This window comes from Myxocyprinus asiaticus, chromosome 35, assembly GCF_019703515.2.
Source record: "Myxocyprinus asiaticus isolate MX2 ecotype Aquarium Trade chromosome 35, UBuf_Myxa_2, whole genome shotgun sequence".
In the NCBI taxonomy this organism is placed as follows: Eukaryota; Metazoa; Chordata; class Actinopteri; order Cypriniformes; family Catostomidae; genus Myxocyprinus; species Myxocyprinus asiaticus.
Window position 1 is genome coordinate 28,875,749 of NC_059378.1, and position 26,684 is coordinate 28,902,432.

Consider the following 26,684-nt stretch of genomic DNA (forward strand, 5'->3'; position numbering starts at 1 on the left):
GACAATGAACCATTACATTGTGCACTGTGAGTGAACCTCACCTGCCCATGTTCAGAAAGTTTCAGTATATAAGCACTCACCTTTCATTAGAACCATTTCCTGTTTCTTTCTCCACAGAATTAATGGTCATTATGGAGCTGCAGAATTGCTGGTTGAAACTATGACACAAAGATCATGAACCTCAGAGATGCCAAAGGAAGGCGTATGCATGTAATACGTCACGTTTACGCGTAGTTAGCCTTTTTGAATAAAGAAGGGGATGTCTTCAGCCATGTGAACAGCCAAGATGTTAAGTCAATTTGTAGGCCAATGCCGAAGGCTTATTTGCAAAAATTTCCCTCAGCAATTTCCTATGGATTTAAAGAATGGCAGTGTTTTATTTATGTGTAAAATAAGATCTATTCTTAAAATTAAAGCTGCTGCACTTTTTTTTTTTTTTTTTTTTTTTTTTGTTATAAAAAGTTTTTATTGATTCCATATAACATATTTATAAATAACAGAATATTGGAATCACATATTATTTACAACCCTGCCTCTCGAATATTAACCACCACACCCCACCACTGAACACAGATACCCCAGTGGTCAAATACAATTGACAAAGTCACACAAACAAACAGTAAAACAGAAGAACATTTTTAGAAATACATTTAAAAAAAAGTATATGTAAAAAAAAAAAAAAAGAAAAAAAAAAGGCTACAACATACACATTTAAAACAACACATCTCCCTCCACTGCCCCTCCCCGAGAGCCCTCCAAAAAGGCCAAATAGCTGCCCCACCTCCTGATGAACATATACAGGTTGCCTAGCCTTCTATATGACAACTCTTCCCAAGCTGCCACCCTGCCCATCTCCTCGCACCACTCACGAAACGAGGAGGCTCCAGCTGACTTCCATCCCCTAAGGATAACCTCTCTGCCCGCCATAACACCGGCCAGGATCCAATTCTTCATGTACTTATCTCCTACATCAATGACCGCCTGTCACGCAAAATACAGAGCCTGGGGTAAAAGGAGATCCGAGTACCCAATACGTCGGCCATAAAATTTTGGACCCTCAACCAGAACTCCTGTATCTTACGACACCCCCAAAAAAAATGGGTGGTGTCTCCATCTTCTAAATGGCATCGCCAGCAGGTGGGTGTGTCCTTAAGACTAAGCCTATATAATTTAGAAGGGGTCCAATAAAATCTATGTAGAATCTTAAATTGCATAAGGCGCACCCTTGCATCTCTAGGTGCAGACTTGACGTTTTTAAGAATCCTAGCCCACACTCCCTCCTCCAAAGACAAAGTTAAATCTTCCTCCCATAATCTTTTGAGGGAATTTAAAGCTCCATCCCCCAGACTCTGAATTAGCAGAATTAACTGATGCCTCATGACCTTTTCCAAAAGCAGTAATTACCACTCCCAGAGTATCTGCCGTACTAGGGGGGTGCGTGCCACTCCCAAAAACAGTGCAGAGTAGGTGGCGCAGCTGTAAATACTTATAAAACTGGGATCTGGGAATCCCAAAATTTTGAACCAAATTTTCAAAAGGTCTCAATACTCCACTCTCATATAGGTCACCAAGTGTATTAACACCCCTCACAATCCAATCTGACCAACAGAAAGGGGACTTATTAATGCGTGATTTAGGGTTCTGCCATATGCTTGAGGCTACGTTTAAATAAATATCCGAATTAAACACTCTGGACACTTTTGTCCATATCGAGTGTAAATGCAAAATAACGGGGTGTGACTTAACTTCTCTGATTAATTTGATCGAAAGGCTATGCAGAGGCGAGATAGGGGCAAGAGCTTCCTTTTCAATACAAAACCAGGGAGGGGCTCTCTCAGGTGGAAGCGACCAATGAGCCAAATGTCTGAGACCGAATGCATAGTAATAAAACAAAATCTTGGGTAGGCCTAACCCACCTTTGTCAATCGGCCTATGTAACTTATTGAAATTTAACCTGGCACGCTTACCATTCAAAATGAAGGACTTCGCTATGCTATCAAATTGCTTGAAAAGAGAGGGGGACATCTATAGGGAGAGATTGTAACAGGTAGTTGAATTTTGGAATACAATTCATTTTAATTACATTAAGCTTCACAATCATCGATAAGTGTAATGAAGCCCACTTGTCCACATCATTCGAAAACCTTTTTATTAAGGGATCAAAATTAACTCTGACTAAATCAGAAAAATTTGCTGGGAATAAAATTCCCAAATACTTAATGCCCTGTTTGGGCCACTGGAAGGCGCCCGGCTGGAAGGCCGTTACTGGACAGTACGCTGTCAAAGCCAAAGCTTCGGATTTAGACCAATTGACTTTGTATCGTGAGAACTTGGAAATGGAATTAATAATTCTGTGGAGGCAAGGCATAGATCTAGTGGGGTCAGAGATGAATAATAAAATATCATCTGTGCAAAGCAGAAGCTTATGCGCCACACTTCCTGCAATCACTCCTGGAAAATCATCCTCCTTTCTTATCGCGGTTGCTAATGGTTCCAGGGCAAAACAGAACAATAATGGGGAAAAGAGGGCAACCCTGCTGAGTGCCCCTATTCAGAGTAAAATAATCTGAAATTAATCAATTTGTTTGTACCGCTGCTACAGGATGTTTATAAAGTAACTTAATCCAACCAATAAATGTATTCCCGAACCCATACATTTCCAAAATCTTAAAAAGATAATCCCATTCTACCATATCAAACGCTTTTCGACGTCAAGTGAGATGGCAGCGACCGGAGACTGATCATTTGCTACTGACCACATGATATTGAGGAGACGCCTGATGTTATCAGAAGAGCTGCAGCCCCGAATAAACCCCACCTGATCTATATGTATAAGAGAATTCAAAACCTTACTTAATCGGTTAGTCAAAATTTTTGACAAAATTTTAACATCTAGTTGGATCAGGGAGATTGGACAGTAGCTTTTACACTCACTTGGATCTTTGTCCTTTTTAATAATCAGACTGATCCGTGCTTGTGTCATGGTTGGTGGAAGCTTTCCATTCTTTAATGATTCCATATAAATTTCTAACAAAAGTGGAGCCAGTTCTGTAGCATAAGATCTCAAAAATCCAGCGGCAAAGCCATCTTGCCTGTAGGCAAGGCCTTAATTACCTCACCAAGCTCCTCCAAGGTTCTCAGAATCAAGATAATTTTTTTTGCTCAGTTGTCAGTTTAGGAAGTTCAAATGTTTTCACAAAGTTCCTATTATCTTCATCAGTAGACGAAGATGTGGAACTATAAAGATCAAGATACAATTCTTTAAAAGCATTATATCAATGGCCGAGGTAAATATTTCACCACCAGCAGGGAATGGTAGAAAAAGACTCTCTCTGCATTATGCATCTAGCCAAAAGCTTCTCTGCTTTGCCCCCCGACACAAAATATGACTGTCTTGCCCTGAATAGCCAAAACTCCACCTTCCGTGACAAAATGGTATTATATCTGTATTTCAATCGGGTTAATTCTCTGAGGCCATCAGATGACATTCGGTGCTTCAGCTCTGCCTCGGCACTTTTAATATTCCCTTCCAACTCCATGAGTTCTCGTGCTTTGGATTTTTTGGTGAATGATGCATACTGTATGATCCGGCCCCTAAGAACCACCTTAAGGACCTCCCAAGCCACACCCACAGAGGATACCGAGGACCAGTTGGTCTCCATATAAACATTAATTTCAGCCTTTAACATTTGTTGAAATTGAGGATTTTGCAAAAGGGATACAGTAAAGCGCCAACTATATGATTTATTTTTCTCCGTATGTGGCAACACCTCTAAATTCACCAGGGCATGATCTGAGACTATGTTTCCAATTGAGCAGTCAACAACAGATGAAATGAGGGACTTAGGTATAATAATAAAAATAAAAAATAAATCTGTTCTAGAATAAATCTTATGGACTGATGAAAAAAATGTATAGTCCCTACCATATGGGTTCAAAAGTCTCCAAATATCTGTAAGACCAAGATTTTTACACACCCTGAAAAGCATCAGTATTGCTCTAAGGGGCTTGCACACTTTTGCTTCACTATGATCAAGGACTGAGTCCATCAAAAGATTAAAGTCTCCTCCCAATACTATATCATGAGGGGTGCCAGCGGCTTGCAACATCTCTTCAAGATCTATAAAAAAGCCCTGATCATCAGTGTTAGTTGCGTAAATATTAGCCAAAATCGACCTTTGCCCCTGAATTTCTGTTAAAACAGTAATGACTCTTCATAATTTATCTTTAATCTGTTTGAGACATTTGAATTGTAGATGTTTACTTATCAATGTAATGACTCCCCTGCTCTTACTCGAGCCAGCACTAAAGAAAACTTGTCCATCCCATATCTTCCCAAAATTTTCAGCTTCCTGCAGGGAAAGATGCATTTCTTGAAGAAACATTATCATATTTCTTACGTTTAAGAAAAGAAATAACCTTCCTTTTTATGGGGTGCCCCAGCCCATTCACATTCCACATGGAGAGAGATAATCCACTCATATTAACATTTGACATATTTGAAAAAATAGATTGTGTGTCAAAAACAAGATTATAAAGACCACATTCCAACATTAGTGTAACAATCAAACCCCAAACTTCCCCCCGAACCAAACAAACAGAAAAAAGAAAAACATGCACACAACAGTGCCAACCGGTGTCCATCCCTCTAAACTCAAACAGACCATGTATGCCTACGAGAGTCTTCGTGACAACTTTGCTGTCGGATTGCTCAAGTCCGGTGCTTCTATATAAATTTTGAGAGACGGAATTACATGTTAACTCAATAACTGCAATGGTTCTTGACAATAAAACTCTTTATTGCTCCATAACATTCAACACGGCAGATCCTCTTTCCATAGGATGCCAGACTCTATCAGCTCTCAGAAAAATGCGCTAACCCGAAAACGGTGCTCTTTGCACATGCGCAGTAAACAAAACATAACTTAACAATCTCCTTTTTTTTTTTTTTTTTTTTTTAAGAAGAAAACTGTTCAAGTTTAGAACATAAGCAGTTAACAGAATAACAGGTTAACTTTAGAGTTTGTTTAAATGACTAGACATTGACAAAACATAAGCTAATCATTGTCAAATCCATTCAGCCCTTAAGATAGCAAACACCTGTGCTGAGAGCTTTCAGAATGCCAAGTCCAGATGCCCCCTTTTTTGTCAAGCAGTTAGCTAGCTGCTCTTTGGTGGTTGACCACAATATCTGCTGAATGGTTCCAGAGTGTATAAGCTCCTTCATACTGCTGATTTCTAGGCGCAGTCTCTTTTCGGTGACAGATTTTGTAGATTTGAGAGCATCGAGAAGGGAATGATTGTCTGTTACACACACAATAGGCACATTGATGCGTGAGCAGTCACCAGTGGTAATCTCAGAGTATAGTGTAGCGAGGAAAACCGCACTGTCAACTCCATCTGCAAGTGCCAAAGTCTCTCCTGCTAAGGTACTCCGTACAACTCTCCTGATTCGTTTTGACTGCCAAGATATAGGTGAAAATTTTCCATTTTCTCCCATAAGCATGATGAAATGTCCACCCTGTGTGCCACCGTCCGGAAGATTTCCCATTGAGGAATCACTGTACACCACCAATTTAACAGAACTGTTTTTTCCTAAGTACTGGAACCTCAAAATGACCTCTTATGATTTCAGTTTTCTGATAAGTTTATTTGCACAATGCAGGGTCTGAACAGTAGCATGCTTTGTGTTAGATGCCAAAATGGATATGTCATATATTATGTCAGGTCTGCTTTGCCTGGCAACCCACAATATTTGTCCAATCTTTGATTTTAGCATGTCCATCTCAACGTCTGTCAATGAAGCTTCACGCTGTGTTGATCTGGTGGAGTCCACTGGGATAGGTTGCAGATAGTTTATGTACTTTCCTTGTTGTACTTGTATTTCTCCTTAGAATGTACTTCTATTCCAACGTAGCTGAAACTGTCATGTTCTTCCCGTCCAACTTGAAAGGCAGCTTTCAATTGAGGAATGATGTTTATGGTGAATGCATCTGTACCACCCCAAATAAAGTCATCCACATGTGATGCAAGAATTCCCATCACCTTGCTGGAATCATCCAGCCAGTAAAATACTGCTGGATCTACCTTTGACACTGTAGCTCCCAATTGTTGCATGGTGTCTTTCACCCTATTATACCAGAATAAAGAAGCATCTGTAAGGCCATAAACAAATTTTTTCAACTTCCATATGGTTCCTTTGTTCTGCACTTCTTGTGGTGGGCGAATGTAAATATCTCTGGTTAACTCTTCACCTTGTAAAAAGGCTGCTTTTATGTCCATGGAGTTTAGCTGCCATTTATTTTGACATATGACTGCCATGATAATTTTTAGAGACTCTTGAGGCACATGTAGGTGAGTCTTTGGGAAGGTCTTGAGTGTTTATTTCTTCAAAGCCTCTCGCAAATAGTCTAGCCATACGTACAACTCCAGCAGCTGTTTCTTTAAGTGTGCACACCCACCTCTTGGAGATGCACTTCTGGCCTTCATCTTTCACTTCTTCACAGACGTTATTTCTCTTCCAGGTGCTGAGTTCTGTATTTTTTGCCGGCATAAAGAGATCATCATGTACTATCAATATATCATCTTCATTGGAGTCAGTGCTCAACTTAGCATGTTCGGATGGAATTACCTGAACATTGTCCATTTGTCCTAGATTGACTGATGCAGTTGTGCCAGCAATTTCCTCAGGCTCACTGTACTGCAAATTGTACCAGTTTTTGTGTTTACCAGTTGCCTCTCCTGCCTGGCTGAGGATTTTCCCAGTATGGATTTGTCCACTTTGATTATCTGTGTATTTAACTATTTGGTCTGTTTTCAGTCTTAGACCTTCACAGCTCATAGATGAGCGGGTTTGTGGCGTGTGGGATTGATCAAGATTATCCCCTTCAGGTAGCACTGATGCAGAAGGTTCACATTCATCTTCAGCATTACGTTCATCATTAGCTGGTGTTATTTCCTCATTTTCACTGTCAGTGTCACTGAGATCTGCTGCTGGCGTTACTGTGGGATATTCATTTGTTTTCATTTGTTCCCTTTCTGTCTCCTCCAGTTTTGTTTGTGGGTCATTCACCTTTCTTAGTCTAGACTGATGCACTCGAACATAGGTTCCACCATGCCTGACAAATACAACCACATTATCTTGGCCTATGACTACACCTGGACCTTTCCACTCATTACAATCTACTCGCTTATAATACACTTTGTCCCCCGTTTCATATCTGTCATGAATGGGCCGCAATTGCTTACGAAGGGCTCTTCTAATTCTCTCCGAGCATTCATCTTCTGTGAAGGCTTTTCTCATTGCATGTAGTGTGGTGATTTGTTTAGCTATCCAAGTACTCATACTTGTTTCCAGAGCTGGAGGCTTATTAGTGAGGACTGAGGGCAGATTTGGGTTCTGCCCAAACACTAACTGGTAGGGACTATAACCATGCACATTGTGCATAGAGTTCTTTGCCATCAGTGCCCAATCTAAAGCTGTCTTCCAGTCACAGTTGTTATCCTTCTTCAGCTTCAGCAAAATTTCAGTTAGGGTCAGATTGTGCCTTTCTACAAGGCCATTACTCCATGGACTGTACGCTGCAGTTGTTTTAACTTCAATATTAAACTTTTCAGCCATGTCCCTCATTTCATCATTATTAAATTCACCTCCATTATCACTAAACAGTCTGCATGGAGGACCATGAACACTTATCCAGCAGTGAATAAAGTGCTTCACTATCTCTTTTGGGTTCTTTGTGGTGACGATACTCCCTGCACTGAAGCATGTGAAGTGGTCAATTGCATGCAAATACCATACTCCCGGCTCAAGCTCATGTAAGTCCACAGCCACAGTCTCATTATAGGCTGATGCCATAGGCAAACCCACTACAGGCTTATGTTTTGGCTTGCTGTATCTGATACATGTTTCACAGTTTTTAACAATGTTCTTGAGAATTGTGTTACTTTCATCATCGTGATTACCTGAGCAGGCCAGTAATTTTTGCAGTCTATCAGCTGAAGCATGTCCAAATTGTCTGTGTAGTTTCAATAGGACTGTCTCCTTTTTTTTTGTTGTCATGTTTTCTGTCACAGCAAGAATTTCATTTTCATTTTGTGTCTTGTTCTCACTTGTCTCGTTTTCATCTAGATGACTGTCATCTCTCAAGTTCACACAATAATGTCCTGAAGATGTTAGTTCAAGTTTAACAGGTTGTTTAAACATCGTTGCTTTGTCATGTGCAATGTCCAGAACTGCGCTTGCTCTTTTCAATGAAGTCTTGCTTAAAAGCATTGGTATATCTGCAGGAACAACTTCTGTCTCTATTTTGCATCTGGTATGTCCTATCCTTGCTGGAATGGTAACTTTCCTTGTGGAATAAACAACTTTGCCATCACCAAATCTGAAAGGTCTTGCACTTTGTTTGTCATCTATTTTCAGTAATTCACTCTGTGGTAGCCCACTTGTGTAATCATCAAGCCATTTTTCTCCACACACAGTTCTTGTACAGGCTGTGTCAATCACAGCTGACCCTAAAGCCTCCACCATGAAAATTTCTGTGTTAGACAAAGATTCATTTGAAAACAAAGTGATGTTACATTCTTCAACGTCATCTTTTAGTTCTTCATCTTTTGTCATTCTTACATGTTCCTTTTTATTTGGACAGTCCTTTACCCAGTGATACGTGCTTTGGCAAATTGCACATTTCGTTCTTCTTCCATATTTATCAAGGGGGTTTGTGCCTTGAGCTATGGTTTGAGTGTTTGACTTATGTCCCCGTTTGCCTGAATATCTCGTGTAATAGGCAGTGTCACTATCTGTGTTCTGCAGTGCACTGCCGCCCTCTCGTGGTGAAGTAACGTTATTCTTTTCAATGCTGATTTCATATCAGTGAAAGAAACGCTAGAGCAAGCTGTAAGTGCTAACTGTTTATCTTTAACAGTAAGTCCGGCAGTATCGAGTAGCTTAAAGGCCAGTACGGCATCAGGGAGCTCCATTTTGAACTTACGTAGCCTGTTGTATCGGTGTTCGAACTCGACGATGTATTCCACCATAGAAACACCGTTCTCTCTAGTGATCCGGTCAAAATCTGTGTATGCCTCGTACTGTCGATCTTTTTCTTTTAAAAACACAGAGTCCAATTTCGCTATAAGTGTTTGCATTCCAGTGTCAGCATTCAAATCTTCAGCGGAAATTTCCAAAGCACTGTCCCTTGCTCTGCCCGTTAGTGACAAAGTAACCGCCAAGGCTTGTTTTTTCTTTTCCAGGTCAGTAACACATCTCCAAATTTCAATCTCATTTTTCTAACTTTCGTAAGCCATCTCCTCGTCAAACGGTGGGGGATTTTTGTAATTCCTAGCAGCAGCCATCTTCTGCTACCAGTGTTAACTCAATAACTGCAGTGGTTCTTGACAATAAAACTCTTTATTGCTCCATAACATTCAACACGGCAGATCCTCTTTCCATAGGATGCCAGACTCTATCAGCTCTCAGAAAAACGCGCTAACCTGAAAACGGTGCTCTTTGCACATGCGCAGTAAACAAAACATAACTTAACATTACACAGCAAAAAATAGTCTATAAAACAAACTCTAGCCAATAAGCGGAATAAACACAAAAAACGTGTAGATTCGTCCACATAACTGTCCAGAAGGTGTGTTCCTCCACAGAACAAGCTCCAGCCGCTAGCGGAACCGGCACAAAAAAAAAAGGAATAAAATGAACTCTTAAGGAAACTGGTCTCAGAACAGTTTGAAAAAGCACCTTATTTTCATCCTCCGAAGGTGGCATTTTCCAGTTTCAAGTGACCAATGAGCTGCTTTTATTGAAGAACTGACAAGGCGTCAAGCTGATCTGAACGGTTTCATCTGTGATCGCACTCAGCTGCATATCACAAACACTGATTGTAATCCATAGTGATTCTGTGTGTTTTTCTCCTACACTAAAATGAATAATGAAATCAGAAACCGAGGCAACAGAACTGCAGTCTGTTTCTTTACTCAATGAAAGCTGCATATGGACATGCGGGTTTTACGGAAAGCCTCAAGGGGATAAATACAATCGCACACTTTCACAAGGTAAGGTTTCTCCATGAATTGCATCCTAAAAAATCACTGAATTACAGTGAATTGTTTATGTTCACATGGAACTGCTGTTATTTCGGTGAGCTCCACGTGACTTGGAATCAAAGAGAGAGAATTGCGGTGAGCTGGTATATCTGTCACCCCTCCACCATTCTTAATCGGCAAGTGTGTCATATCTATGACTGAAGAGAGCGAGATCTCTGCAAAACAGATGGCAAGTGTGACGCAAGATGAAGTAATATCACTTTACATCAAAGTGTTTTTCACCCACTTTTTTGCCGTACAAATTATGTCTTTGAGTGTTCAAAGCAACAAGAAATATTTAAATACTGTCCAAATTTATGAAGAGATATTGAATGTATCATATCTTTGAATTAAATATTACCTTATCATTTCACAGTTTCCAGAGACTTATTGAACAACACAATTAGCTAACCAAGAAAATGCTAAGACCTTAACATAAACAAGTCCACTTTTTACTTTCTGCAATCAAAGTAATTGCCAGGTTTTTTTTTTCTCTTTCAAATACATCTAAAAAAAATTTCTTGTGCACATCTGACTTTCTGCGACACTTGTCATATGTGGAGGGCAAATCGGTGCTTGACGCTGACAGTGAGCGGAGCGTTGACACCTCAATGCAACTTGTGAAATGCACTTTACAGAGATGAAAGGACATTGAAACTCATTAAGTTATTTTTATTTGTAAAGCACTTCACAAGCAGCTTTACAGAAAATCATGCATTAACAGAAAATGAAACTGTAATATCTATGACGTCTTAGAGTCATCATTGTGTAGTTTGATTAAATATGATTGTAAATTGTGTATAAAAATAAATAATTAAAAAATAATTGTGAGCAAGCTGAAGATGACTGTGGGAAGGAACACAAAACTCCATAAGATGCTGGTTAATGGAGAAAAATAACCTTGGGAGAAACCAGGCTCACTGTGGGGGCCAGATCCCCTCTGGCTAAACAGCTTGAATATAATGCCAATATTAGTTATTTATGTGCAGTGCAAGTCATGGTTTAAAATTAGTAAACTAAGTGTTAAAGGCCAGTGTTTAAACAAAGATTTTGTATGAACTATAAGATTAATGACTAATGTCTTAAATTCATCCTGGATTAACTGCAGAAGTTCACAAACTACGTTTCCATCCAGTGTTTTTTTGGGTGTTGACATAATATTTTTCCGTTTAACTCTAGCACATAAACTCTAAAAATTATGCAAAAAACTGGTTTGGAAACACTTTTTGTCAAGAAAATTAGCATGAACTCAAAAATGAAGTGTCACATGACAGAATTTACCCCAATCGTTAGCCTGTGTTAATCATGACGACATCCTTGAGAGCCAGTTTATTGTACGTGAAGCATTATTCGCACTGTAATGGATTGGTCTTAACGGCATACCTGCGCACATCCGATGCTGCAAACGCATCTGCGTCTTGACACTTCCAGGAGTGCCAACACAAATATCTCACATGCACCTGTCATCGACATGTGCACAGAGAACAAATGAATGGCTACTCTTTGTGATTAATTTAATCGCGATAGTCATCTGTTTATTCGTTAAGTTTGCTTTTCCACACCATTCAGAAAAACAGACAGCAGTCATGGAATTAGCCCACAATACAAAAAACATAATTTCTGTGCACAAAAATGTTTTAAAGTCTATACACAATACTAGGAGAAAAGCATCAGTGTGCTTTTTCTGGAACACTAATAAAGCCCAGTTCTATAAAATTATTGTTTAGCTTAATCATTTAATATAATTTAATTATTATTTAAAATTAATCTATGCCATGCTATTCATTTTAATTTTTGACCACAACTGGAAGTGTATTTCATTGGCTGTGGCTCATTGTTGATCTCTTGTTCGTGTGGACAGTGCACACACCTGATGACAAAACCTCTGGATATGAAGCTGGTTTAAAATTCGTTGTACGTCTGCAACTTGTCAGGGCTTGTCGCAGGAGTGTGCACACTATAAGACCGATGGTCGTGAGATCTGAGATTTCTTGTCGTAGACCATTTGTCGACTCAAAACATCAAAGGAGACTAGCTTGAGTCATGTAGTGTGCACTAGGCTTAAGGCACTTCAAGTAAACGGGTTCAATACACAATACATTAACTACACTTTCAAAAGAACACTACTTTTTCAAAAGAAAGCTGCAGTACAAACAAAATGCATGTTGACATGACTCTTAGTATGATAAAATCGCTTGCTAACCTTGTCAGTATTTCAACTTTGTTGTCTTGACAACGGAGCACCTGTAAATCCTGTAGTCCTAAATCCCAGTTTCTTTTGCACGATGTAAAGGAAACCAAAAAGAGAGTTGGCTTGGCTTTGAGTTTTTCAGGTTTCATTGTCTTCTGTTTTTGAACCATCTTTTTATCCTGTCCATTATCAGACGTATGGAGCAGACACAATGGAATGTATCCGTCTCTAAACAAACAGCAGCTTCCTGTTTGGATAGCGAGTAGCAGAACTGTGATCAACAAACATGCTTGCTCCAGTCCGGTTATCGACTGTGGTCCATTCTGATGAGTGATTCCGATCTCACCACAGTGTTTTGTGTAAAAGCCCGCTCTCGTATCTGGGCCAGGAACCGCTGTCACGTCCGCATGTGTGTTGTTTTATTTTATTTTTTTAAAGTTTGGAATGTCCAATTCCCAATGCTAAGTCCTCCTGGTGGCGTAGTGACTCGCCTCAATCCTGGTAATGAAGGACGAATCTCAGTTGAATCCGCATCTGAGACAGTCAATCTGCGCATCTTATCACGTGGCTTGTTGAGCTCGTTACCGTGGAGACATAGTGCGTGTGGAGGCTTCACACTATTCTCCGCAGCATCCACTGCACAGCTCACCATGCGCCCCACCAACAGCAAGAACCACATAGCGACCACGAGGAGGTTACCCCATGTGACTCTACCCTCCCTAGCAACCGGGCCAATTTGGTTGCTTAGGAGACCTGGCTGGAATCGATCAGCATGCCCTGGATTCGAACTCGCGACTCCGGGGGTGGTAGTCAGCGTCAATACTCGCTGAGCAGCTACTCAGGCCCCAAGAGCAACTTTTAAAGGAAATACATAAACAAGAACAAATTCTTCATGGCTCTTCAGTGTGTCTGATATCAACATGCAGAGACACATGATCGGATCACCCAAGACACATCTTAATACCTGGTGTAAATGGGGTCTAAAAGTTGCTTGAATCAGAATGTCAATTTGTTTGCTCTTAAGCTGATTGTGGATTGTTCATGACATGTAAATTAATTGTTTTGTTTATTTTTTCTCAAGGCAATATGACCAAATCCACCTGAAACGGGAGGAAGTTGTGAAACTAACTGAAGAAAGCAACCGTGAAACTAAACAGTTCAAGGAAAAGATGCAGAAGCTTAGAGAGAACTGCAACCAGCAGACTCACAAAGCTCAGGTGCACTTTCCTATTAGTAACTGTGAAGAAAAATTGTGTACTCTGTCTCGCTTATCTATGTTCTTAACCATTCTAAACAACTCTTTCATTGGTTGAATTGTCCTTCAGATCAGCACTTCACAAACTTACTTGCTTGTTAATCACCTATGCACAAGATTTTACATTTCATACCTAATGTCTATTATTTTTCTTCATTAGGACATCTATGAACGTCTCCTTGCTACTTTGGAGCAGTACAACAAGCGGATTGAAAGCATTGTGGTGGATACCAATGCCGACATCTTAAAAATTAAATCCCATTTCTAGAATGTAATTATTTCATACTGAACTGTTAAGTTCCTGATCTTTGTTGAATGTCTGTTGTTTCATAACTTTTTAAATGTAGAGGCATATTTTTTTTATTATTTTTTATTAAATGTTATAACTTACATTCCATTTACTCACTTTACACTGTACAGAGAATGAACTAATTTACTAAAAAAAAATTTTGTTTTGTTATCTTAAATATGAAACCCAATAATCCCTATACTCACTTGGGGTTGTCAGTTAGTGATTACTATCTAAACTCAGCAAAAAAAGAAATGTCCTACAACTGCTTTTATTTTCAGCAAACTTAACGTGTTAATATTTGTATGAACGTAAAAAGATTCAACAAAGACATAAACTGAACAAGTTTCACAGACATGTGACTAACAGAAATGGAATAATTTGTTCCTGAACAAAGGGGGGGGGTCAAAATCAAAAGTAACAGTCAGTATCTGGTGTGGCCACCAGCTGCATTAACTACCACAGCGCATCTCCTCCTCATGGACTGCACCTGATTTGCCAGTTCTTGCTGTCAGATGTTACCCCACTCTTCCACCAAAGCTTTCGCAAATTCCCTGACATTTCTGAGGGGAATTGCCCTAGCCCTCGCCCTCCGATCCAACAGGTCCCAGATGTGCTCAATGGGATTGAGATCCGGGCTCTTCGCTGGCCATGGCAGAACACTGACATTCCTGTCTTGCAGGAAATCATGTACAGAACGAGCAGTATGGCTGGTGGCATTGTCATGCTGGAGGGTCATGTCAGGATGAGCCTGCAGGAAGGGTACCACATGACGGAGGAGGATGTCTTCCCTGTAATGCACAGCGTTGAGGTTGCCTGCAATGAAAACAAGCTCAGTCCGATGATGCTGTGCAGCACCGCCCCAGACCATGACGGACCCTCCACCTCCAAATCGATCCTGCTCCAGAGTACAGGCCTCGGTATAACGCTCATTCCTTCGACGATAAACGCGAGTCCGACCATCACTCCTGGTGAGACATAAACTGCGACTCGTCAGTGAAGAGCACTTTTTGCCAGTCCTGTCTGGTCCAGCGAAGGTGGGTTTGTGCCCATAGGTGACATTGTTGCTGGTGATGTCGGGTAAGGACCTGCCTTACAACAGGCCTACAAGCCCTCAGTCCAGCCTCTCTCAGCCTATTGCGGACAGTCTGAGCGAGAGTGCAAGACGAGAGAAAGGTATTGAAAAGGATACAAAAAATTATTAGAAAATAAAACAAAACATCACCAGCATCTCCCTACTCACTGTCTTTATTATTTTCAGCTGTTTTTCTTTTTTTTTTTTTTGCACATAAGTGCAAATAAGCGCAAAAAACAGGCGTGAGCCATTCTTTCATTTTTGTTGACGTTCTCCGAATAAACTGCACAAGTTTATGAATTTCGTTATTGTAATTTTAAGATGTGTTTGGGTGATTGGTTTGAAACGGGATGACGCTAAAGACAGCTGTAATGGGGTCCAAACTGTTTTGAGACATGTCCACTTCAAACAAATTCTGGCTAATAAAACAAGAGTTTAAACTTTGCCGGTTATGTGCAGATTTATAAGGATATAACTCTACGATCAAAATTTAAAAAAAAAGCAAATGCATAAACATGCACAAGAATTTCACAGAATTCTTCAGTATCAACATGAAGGGACAATGATATGAGAAGCATGCACGTTAGAAGATCCGTTACTGGTACTGTGCTAAAATAACTCAGAATTCTGCTCTAAACATTTTGTTGGTGTATAATTAAGAGAAGCTATGTGGCGGTTTTTAGCTCTTTCTTTTTCTTTTAATTTTGTGCTTTATCATCATTCAGTAATACACAGACTTAATGATTGATGTGTGTCCTCATCAAATCAGAGATTCTCCCCTCAAAATACGAACACAATTGGTCAAAAGAGATGACCAAAGACACTTGTGATCGGATCACCCAAAATGGATCTTAAAACCAGGTGTACACAGGGCCTCAGTCTGGGAAGAATGGTGAAGTAGTTAATACACTCAGTCTGCGATCAGTTGTGTAGTGTGCAAACCAAAACGACAAAAAACAACAGACTGTTTGTCACAGGGCACAGACTGAAAGTCGTGTAGTGTGCTTGGCTTTACTGAACAGGACATTTTTTCTATAGAAAAAGAGGGACGAGTCAAATTTATTTTCTGTAGTAATCAGCATTATGCCACAAACACTGTCAATAGCGTTTAACTTGTATTAAACCCGAAACATTCCTTGTAATAATCAATACCTATACATTTATATTAGGTCTCAAAGCAGTCCTGGTTTTGGTGGCAATGCCTGCTTTCATTTCATTCTCAAAAGTTTGAATATCAAAATCTTTGATTTGCAAACTGTTATATCATCTTCACATGTTCATACTTTTGGACATCCCATGACTGATATACAGGAAAGTGTCCCAAAACTCTTTTGCTTTTGTTTCCCCTCACATTTGGATGTTCTGATTAGAGCCTGACCGATATGGGATTTTTGAGACCGATACCAATTTTAGAAAGGGAAAATTCACCGATTACCGATATGGTGGCCGATATATTTAATTTTTGAGCTGGAATGAAAACAGACCTTTTCTATGTGGATTTTTCACCGATTTTGCAACGCTATGACTATGCAAAGGTACTCAGAAGGCTGATTTCTTAAATATTTTTTATCAAAGAATATTTGACATTATTACTATACATTGTCAACAAATTCTAGAAATGAACACTGAGAAAATAAAGAATAAATAAAAATACAATAAATAGCTAAATAAACATCAGTACTGTTTAGTATCAGTCAAATGCTGACCATTAAAATAAAGAATAAATAAAAATAAAATAAATAGCTAAATAAACATCAGTATTACTGTTTAGTATCAGTCAAATGCTGACTATATTAATACTGCTGAGTCAAGATATACAGATAAGCAGCGGTGTTGCACCATATTCTGCTATACAAGTTCAGTGGAAAACCAGACTTTTAAATATTACATTTTATAAATGCAACGACTGGAATTGTTCAGTTGAAGGGGGTACCAAACTGTGAATCCTGAACAAAACAGTTTGGTGAATACATGTTTACTCATTAGCTTCCACTCAGCTGACAACAATAGCTACGATTAGCTAGTTAGCTGTAAGCTCGTTGTCACAAAGTAAATGACAGACGTTGTTTATTTTACTTTCCAGCATTGTGTCTCACCAACTACGTAACAACACAGCATGAAATCAACACTCATAAGACACAATCCACCACCGCACCGTTGTCTGCTGAGCTGCAAAAAGATGCTCTGATGTTTACCTTTCAATCTGCTACATTACTGATTGCACTGACAAACTATAGCTGGCTAACAGCAAACAGACATGAGTGACATGTTTGTCAGGGACAAGGTTAATGTTATATTAGTTATATTGAAAAGGGAAAATGATGGGGTAATTTTTTATTAAGTTTCCAGTATGTAGTTCACAAACTTGTTAACTTACCGAGACACCGCTTAACTCCGCCCTGTCTGCAGAGCCACTGTCAGCTCATGCGTCATGGCATCATGTCTTGCTAGAAAGCAAGTGACTAAAGAGAAGGGTCACAATATAGGCTACATACTTTAGGCGACATGCATTCGGGGGCTTTCACACCGGGCATGTTTGCTGTGGTCCGATTCCGAGTGCGATTGTTCCCGGTGCCCCCCGTAGCGTTGGTCTGGTTTCACACTCACTTGATTCTATCGAACCCCGGTCCATATGCATTCATCTTACGTCATCACAAACACGCATGGAGAACACAACGCGACTCATCATACTTTTTGTTTTTTTGTTATTTTGGTGCCATTATGCACAGCAGAGTGAACGACAACTGCGTATATGTGCGCTTCATGGCGTAACTCATCAGATGTCCAGGGGAAGGCAGCTTGCTGCTGCTCGCAAACGGCGTTTTTTGAGGAGACAGCTGATTGCAAGGAATTCATCTGCATCTTAGTTTACACTGCACGCTTACGCTCGTGTCCAAGGTGAAGTTATCGCCACTGTCATCTATTATACCCTATATTTATAACCAATAATAGAATTTATATATAGTGTTTATAAGGTGTATAGATATAGATAGATGTCGTCATCATCTAAAACGCATGCACAGGTTACTTTACTTCCTGAACGAGTGCACACCCGAGTGCGAACTCAGACCACCTCCTATAGGTAGTCTCAGGTTCGGCACCGCGGTGCACTCCCCGGTCCGCATGACAGCTTTCACATTACCAATTTTTCATGGGAACCGTGCTCTGTTTTGAACTAAACTGCCAGTGTGAAAGCACCCTTAATGATTTCATTTAGAGTATTAATGTTGTATTAACTTATTAACACATAAATACACAAAATATAAAACAAAAAACATGTCCAGAAACATTCAAGTAGCCTCTGTGGTTTTGTATTTACCAGCTAATGAATTAATGTGGGGTTTTTTTATTGCGAAAGTGGTCTTCAATTTTTATTTTTATTTGGCCTTAAAAAGTCTTAAAAAGTCTTAAATTTCATTCCTTCGAACCTGCAGATAACCTGTTTAGTGATTCCGTATAAACTTCTAACAAAAGTGGAGCCAGTTCTGTGGCATAAGATCTAAAAAACTCAGAGGCAAAGCCATCTGTCCGCAAGGCCTTGATTACCTCTGCAAGCTCCGCCAAGGTTATCTCAGAATCAAGAGATTTTTTTTGCTCAGTCATCAGTTTAGGGAGTTTTAATGGTTTCACAAAGTTTCTAATATCTTCACGAAGATGTGAAACTATCTTTACTCAAAAGCGATCTTCCGTTGATGTAAGAGTTTCTTGCATTCCTTGAATAAAGTCTGGGAACAAGAAAATGCTGTGATTCTTCCAAGAAAGCTTTCCTTTGTTCCTCGCCTCGTGCAACACGAGATCTTTTTCGGACGATCTCAGAAATTTGGCCAAAATTGATCGGGGCCTGTCTCCCTCAGCGGATCTGCGAGTCGGGACTTTGTGAGCTCGCTCAATTTCCAGCTTATGGCCAGTTATGTCAAGCAGACTCGGGAAGAGCTCGTCTAGGAATTTCACCATATCTCTGCCTTTATCATGCTCAGGAATTCCAACAATTCGGACGTTATTTCGCCAGCTACGATTCTCCAAATCCTCCAGTTTTTCCAAAACGCATTGCAAGTCTGTCTTGGTCGCTTGCGGATTAGCAGCTAATTCCCTCTCCGATGACTCCAGATAATCGATCCGTTTCTCGATGTCCCCGATTCTTGTAACCAACTCAGAGAATTTCATTTCCATTGCAGTAATCGATCGTAGTATTACAGCAAGATCCTCTAAGTCAGCAACAACCTTCGTCAACATCACAGATATGCTCGCCAGTTGCCGCTGAATTTCTCCCGCTGCACCATCCAAGTTGAGTCCCTGGTCTGCGGGCCTGTCTGAGGTTTCAGCTTGAGCACGTGTCTTTTCATATCTCCAGAGCCCGAGGATTTTGATTTCTTTTCCATGTTAACTTGAAAGAACAGATATGTAGCAGGGTGTATCGAATCTCACCGGTTTGACACAAAAATAATTAAAAACTAGCAAAGTGTGCAGAGCTCGCTGTTTACACGTCTGCTCCTCGCATGTCATCACATGACTCCTAGAATTCAATTTTCAAGGAAGAATAACTGATAAGCCAGATGAAATTGCAGACATATTTAATAACTATTTTATTGACTCAAAGTTTGTCTGATAACTTTGGAATGAGAATTAAACAAATTACTCTTCCCAACCTGGCACATCCTGTATTTCACTTAACAACAGTCACTGAGCATACAATTTATAACATCTTAAGATCCTTTAAAAACTCTAATGCCAAAGATATTGATGGCTTAGACTGTAGTTTTTTGAAAAATAATAAAGATATATTTTTGGCTCCTATCACCCATCTTGTAAATCTCTCGATCAAACAATGTATTTTCCAAATTGCAGGAAAACTGGGGTAATTACTGGGGTAATTACCCCAGTATTCAAGGACTGTGAACCAACCAATGCTTTCAACTATAGGCCTATTTCAATCCTATCAGTAATTTCTAAGATAGTAAAAAAGATAGCAACAGCAACTTAATCATTTTCTTAATACACAAACCAATTCATTGTTTCCCATGCAGTTCGGGTTTCGCAAACATCATTCAACAGAATCTGATGTTTGTCATTTTATTGAGCAAATAAGGTTAAAATTAGACAGGGGTGGAGTTGTAGGTGCTGTGTTTCTTGATCTACGTAAGGCATTTGACATGCTGAACCATAATATACTTTTATCTAAACTATCACTTTTTAATCTGTCAGCTGATGCAATAAAATGGATTGAACCATATTTGACTATGAGGAAACAGTGCACTCAGGTTGAAACATATATATCCTCCTTAAAAGGTTGTTCAACTGGGGTCCCTCAGGAGTCTATATTTGGGCCCTACTCTTCAGTTTGTACTTGAACAATCTTCCAGATGCCTGTCAGGATGTACATACTCAAATGTATGCAGACAATACTGTGATTATGTACATGCCAAAACTAGTGAACAGGTGGCGCTCAAGTTATCATCTGCAATGACTAAAATTTTTGATTGGCTTACACAGTGCTGTCTTACTTTAAATATTCAGAAAACAGCATGTATGTTTTTTTTTTACTAACAAAAAAAAAAAAGGTAGAAGTCCAACCCGATATTTTAGTTAATAGTGAAAAATTACAGATTGTGCCAGATTTTAAATACCTTGGAATTATTTTAGACTCACATTTGACATTTGAATAGCATATTAAACAAGTAGTTTGTACAAGTAGTTTGTACAGTTAAATTTAACATAAGAAATGTTAAATATATACGGAATCAACTTTCAATGTATGCTGCTAAAGTATTTTTACATTTGATTATTTTTTCTCATTTCTCTTACTGTATCACTTCGTGGTCACAAGCAGGAAAAACTACCCTTAGACCTTTACACAGTTCATACAAATGGGCATTAAAAACATTTGTTAAAAAAACAAATACATATCATCGTCACATAATTACTAAGTATAATTTAAAATTTGTTTATAATTTTGTTAATTTTAACATTTGTTGTCTAATGTACAAAATTAACAACCTTGCTCCACCACCCTTGAGAATGTGTCATTGCGCTTAGAAAACACAAGACAAACTACAGCCTCTTTAAGAGTAGATTGTGAAGTGCAATACAGAGCCACAGACTTTGGTCATTCAGCTTTCTCTTTAGGAGCTGTCAATATTTGGAATAAGTTACCAACTAACATAAGACAATGTCCTACTCTTGCACAATTTAAAGTTAAATCTGAAAATATGGTTCAAACAAGCCATGTAATCATCATTCATTATGTAATCATAATTTTGAGCAATTTTTTATTTAGTAGCTCATGTATTTAATCATGTAATGTTATTTAATATTGTTATAAGTCATGCATTATGTTATGTTTTTGTCTGTTGTCTATTGACTAATGTCTTAATGATGCTATTTGTAATTTATTTTTTCTGCCCAGGGACTACAGATGAAATTTAGCACTGTAGCTAATTCTGGGTCAGTCATCGACTGTCCACTGTTCCTGTCAAATAAACTACAAAAAAAGTACTATAATTTAAGAACTTTTGAAAATCATTATATCTGCTTGACACATGTATTTCTTTATTTTTTATATCGTAAGCAGCTAAACTAATTGAGCCACGCAAAGTGCCCTTTATTTTCTTTTAAATTAAATAAACTAAGAAATACCACAATATGAAACATGCTAACCCCATATAGCCTAGAAAAGAGGGTGCTGGTTGTTGCACAGGTAGCTTGCTAAAAAGATACAAGATCTAATTTCCTCAGCAAGATTCTCTTAAAACTGTTCCCCATAACCGCAGTTGACCTGTTAAGATGGCATCACACTTGCAGACTCACTGGGAGGCAAACTCATGAGGGGCAAAAAGGTGAGACAATCAGTGGTCCACGAACATGTTTTCCGGGGATTTAAAAAAATAAATAAAAAAATTATTTTTATTAATAAGCTAAAAGCACAAATTCCAGCGATTTTAGTTATTCAAGTAGATCAGAAGAATAAGCTGTTTTTTTAACTGACTAGTTCAGTGACCCCTTCTGGAGGGGTCACTTCCACTAAGTGACAACAAATGAGCGTCTTATGTGCTATGCGTGAGTCACTGAATCAATTTGAGAGTAATTCACTTACAGAAATCTACCAAGAGACTTTAAAGTGTTAAAGCATTATAAAGATCAAAGAATATCAATCATTTCCATCAGTTTTTGAACAGCTGAGCCTGACTTATATTGTAACTTATAATAATAATAAAATGACACATTGGGATTAGCATTTATTGATATTCTCAACTCTCTTGGAGTCAAATAAAATGTGACAGGACCAACTCATCGCCATAATCATACGCTAGATTTAATTCTGTCATATGGAGTTGATGTTGATCCTACAGAAATTCTGCCACAGAGCGATGACATCTCAGATCATTACCTTGTCTCTTGTATGCTGCAATCAGTTAATGTTACTCAATCTACACCACGCTATTGTTCAGGTAGAACTATTCTTTCGACCACTAAAGATAGCTTCACAAATAATCTTCCAGATTTATCTCATATACTTAGTAAGCCAAAAAGTCTATAAGAACTTGAAATAATATCAGAAAATATAAATACAGTCTTCTCTAGCACTCTTGAAAGTGTCGCCCCCCCTTCGATTAAAGAAAACTGAAAAAAGTCCTCACCATGGCACAATAATCACACTCATGCTCTCAAGAGAGCAGCTCAGAAAATGGAAGAATACAAAAAAATGTGGAAGGATAGTGTCTGTAGCTACAGACAGGCACTAAAAGCTGCCAGATCAGCATATTTGAGCAAACTCAGAAAATAACCACAACAATCCTAGGTGTTTATTCAGTACTGTGGCTAAATTGGTTAGGAATAAAGCCTAGACTGAACCAGATATTCCGTCGCAGCACAATAGTAATGACTTCATGAATTTCTTTACTATAAAATAAAATTGTGTAATCATCTGTCACAGTACCTCAGAAAACAGTGTCTCAATTTTCCTCACGAGCAACTTCAATCCTTCGCTGTCATAGGTCATGAAGAGCTAACAAAACTTATCGAAACATCAAAAGCCACAACATGTTTGTTAGATCCAATACCAACTAAGCTCTTAAAAGAGGTAATCCCTGTAATCTCCGAACCTCTTCTTAATATTATTAACTCCTCGCTATCCTTAGAACATGTCCCAAGAAACTTTATAATGGCAGTTATCAAACTGCTTATTAAGAATCCACAGCTTGACCTGGAGAATTGGCTAATTATAGACCGATTTCAAATCTGCCGTTTATGTCGAAAATACTAGAACAGGTAGTGTCTTCCCAACTATGTTCATTTCTACAGAGAAATAGTATATGAACAATTTCAGTCAGGATTTAAGCCCATCACAGCACATAGACTGCACTTTTCAGAGTTACAAATGACTTGCTCTTATCATCTGATCGCGGCTGCATTTCTCTTCTAGTGCTTTTAGATCTTAGTACTGCCTTCGACACCATAGATCACAACATTCTCTTGAATAGGCTTGAGAATTATGTTGGCATTTGTTGACTTGCATTAGCATGGTTTAGGTCCTTTTAAGCAGATTGCTACCACTTTGTGTTAAGGAATTGCAAATCAAACAAAATTTAAGTATGGAGTGCCACAGGGATCAGTTTTAGGGTGTCTGCTTTTCTCTTTATATATGCTTCCAATGGAGATATCACCAGAAATCGTGGAATAAGTTTCCACTATTATGCCGACGATACCCAAATGTGTATTTCTTCGAAACCTGATGAAATTTCACAAAAACACAATTTCACAAAACTTCATCTACAGTGAAGAACTTAGATGTTATATTGGTACCAATCTGTCCTTTGAAAATAAAATTTCCAATGTTTGTAGAACAGCATTCTTCCACCTCAGAAATATTGCTAAGTTACGACGCATGCTCTCTGCTGCCGATGCCGAAAAACTAATTCATGCATTCATGACCTCAAGACTAGATTATTGTAATGCATTACTGGGAGGATGTCCAGCAAGTTCAATAAATAAACTTCAATTGGTTCAAAATGCAGCAACCAGAGTGCTGACTAGAACCAACAAATATGATCATATTAGCCCCATTTTATCATCATTACATTGGCTACCTGTTAAATTTCATATTAATTTTAACATTTTGTTAACTACGTACAAAGCTTTGAATGGTCTAGCTCTGCAGTACTTAAGTGACCTTCTACCACACTACAAAGGAGGTAGATCCTTTTCCTATTTCCTAAACAATGGAACAGTCTCCCTAACACTGTTCGGGATGCAGACACACTCAATCAGTTTAAGTCTAGACTAAAGACTCATCTATTTAGGAAGGCATACATAAATTATCCATCAACTCACAATTAGGCTGCTTTAGTTAGGTCTGCCGGAACCAGAAACATTTATCATGATCTATAACTCTGCAAAAAATTTAATGGCATCTACACTTATATTATTCTATGTTTCCCTGTCTCAACTTCGGGACTTCATATGCCACTGCCTGAACTTAGGATAGACTTCACTGAAATGACCTGCCAGTTGAACTGCGATGCACCTCACTGATCTCTGCCTGCATCACATTGGTCTAATGATGGACTACACTCTTAAAATGGAATACATAGACTATCAATTAATTGGCAACAGAAGCCTTCATCAGCCAACTAACAAAAGGTCAATGCAGCTATAATCTAGTTTCCATCCACTTTTCGTACTATTTTTTATCGGCAAAGTGAAAATGCGGTAAAAAATTTTTAACATTTGCCTTCTGCCTGTTTCCATTCAAATGGCCTTTTACCTATAAAAATGGTGTGCATGATGACATCATGATTAAAACACTGTCCCATAAGTTTTGGTTTATCCCAAAATAAATCTGCCCTTAAGCCGTTTCCATACAGAAATGTGTGTATATCGCTAACTGTGTACCTTTTGTGTACACAACTACTGCACAAGGTGCAAACATTCATTGATGCTCAAGAAGACAGCACACTACTATATGCATACTATACTTTATGTAAATATCTGTAATGTAGATTCTGAAGAGCTGTACTAAATAAATGTTTATCTCATATTTATATAAATTATGAAAGGGGTGTGAGACAAAAGGGAATGCAAACCTATCTTCTCAACTATATATACTGTTTATTAAACCTCTGATTAATGTGTTATCAGCTGTCTTTACTTTGGCTGTCTATCTTGTTTCTGAACAGCAATCTAAATCGAGCATTTCTGTGATTTGGCAACTAAAAACAGCCATTTGGCTCCTTAATGTTTCTGTTTAGGAGCCAGTGGCTCCTAAGTATTTTTTTTTAGTCTGGAGCTCTGCAGAAGGCAAGGAATTGCAATCAAAATGGAGCAGTTGCCCTTCTGACAGGACTGTAATATTGGTCCTGATGTTGCACCTAATTGCAGGTTGCCACCGGTTCCAACCCAAAAGCAAATCGTCCTGGCCCTGTTCAAGCTGGCAACCTGCACCAAGTAGTAGGGGAAACTTTCAGGTCTTAGTATAAAGGCCATCCTTCGATGTGTATATGCTGTGTGCACAGCTATTAAAGAAAAATTGATGCAGTTTAATATCAGGGTTTAAATATGATACATTCCTGATATTCAATAGGCTATTTTGAACAATAACCTAATCCAAAGCATTGCCATCACAACTGCATTATGTCCCGTAGGGGTGGGGGAAAAAATCTTTCAGCGATGCATCGTGATTCATACTTAAACGATTCTGAATAGATTCTCAAAAGAATCAGAATCGATTCTGAGCTCAGTTTAAATCACAGCAGAACACAGCAGTGGTGCACGCCAAAGACAGATGTAGAAACAAAGCCGCGAGTTAAGTGCATACACTAAAGGCAAGTGCACAAACATGACTGTTTGCAGAACAGCTTTATCAAACACATGACCATTTGTGCCCGAATTAACCTACAATCCCGAAATTCTTTCACAAACCCACGCAAATAGCAACGGGAGAGTTTATTCGTGATAACAAGCCAAAAAACAACATGAAAGAGGAGCTCGCACCCATTATTGCACTGATTTGCACACAACAGGGGAAACACATAAGAAAATAATGACGAGGCAGCGGTTTGGGAGATGTTGGTGATGTTTTCATTTAATTCTTTTTTTCTTCGATGCCTTTCTCTACTCTTGCACGCTCTCCATTTCATTTGCTTTTGCTTTATTGCCGGTAACTCGCTTGTGTAGGGCTTTACTGGTTGTTTAGATCAGTGTTACTATCAGAAATAATTGATAATTATTTCTTTAGTTATTAATTAATATTTAAATTAATTAATTGAATCTAACTCATTAAAACCTCATATGGGGCTCCAGTAAATGTAGTGCGCTACGTTTAGGAGCGGGTTTGGTTATTAGCAATAATTAATAATTATCAAAGATAATTATTAATTATTAAAATCAATAGAACATTGATTTGAATCAATGTTAGCTTTTTTTTAATCCTTTAAATCAACAATTATCAAAGATAATCATAACTGTTAACATCGATGAAACATTGATTAAAATTAACACTAGCTTATTGATCCTTCAAATTCAACAATCATCAAAGATAATTATCAATTATCAAAAATCAATAGAATATTAATAAGGATTAATATTGCCGGGGCACCACCCTGGAATCAGGGACTAATAACCAGATAGTATAACAGTCTCAATATTAGATTGTTCTCTTAGGAAAATCGACATCTGAAGAATATCGATTTTCGGAAAAAAACAAAAACAATTAAGGCTTGAATCCGAGCACTGACATCCCTCAGCATTTGACACAGGTGTATGCAAAACAAACCAAAACACTTCTCTTTGA

General features: G+C 38.7%; 1 protein-coding gene and 1 long non-coding RNA gene across 6 annotated transcripts in view; one reads left to right on the forward strand and one right to left on the reverse strand.

Annotated features, from left to right (window-relative positions):
* Positions 1 to 15,230, forward strand: part of LOC127425992 (uncharacterized) — a 40,857-nt gene extending 25,627 nt beyond the window's left edge. The window contains exons 5-6 of one of the 3 annotated variants that reach the window (XR_007894720.1): positions 13,362 to 13,497; positions 13,696 to 15,230. This is a non-coding gene — a long non-coding RNA (uncharacterized LOC127425992). The remainder of the gene's footprint in view (positions 1 to 13,361; positions 13,498 to 13,695) is intronic. The other 2 variants (XR_007894718.1, XR_007894719.1) reach the window with 2 other exon arrangements.
* Positions 1 to 17,414, reverse strand: part of LOC127425983 (uncharacterized) — a 29,553-nt gene extending 12,139 nt beyond the window's left edge. For 2 of the 3 annotated variants that reach the window (XM_051672387.1, XM_051672386.1), the window contains exon 1: positions 81 to 168. In XM_051672387.1, the coding sequence (XP_051528347.1) occupies positions 81 to 130 (50 nt within the window). In that variant the 5' untranslated portion in view covers positions 131 to 168. Of the gene's footprint in view, positions 1 to 80; positions 169 to 17,276 lie in introns of those variants that run through there. The other variant, XM_051672389.1, reaches the window with a different exon arrangement.
* Positions 17,415 to 26,684: the final 9,270 nt, after the last annotated feature.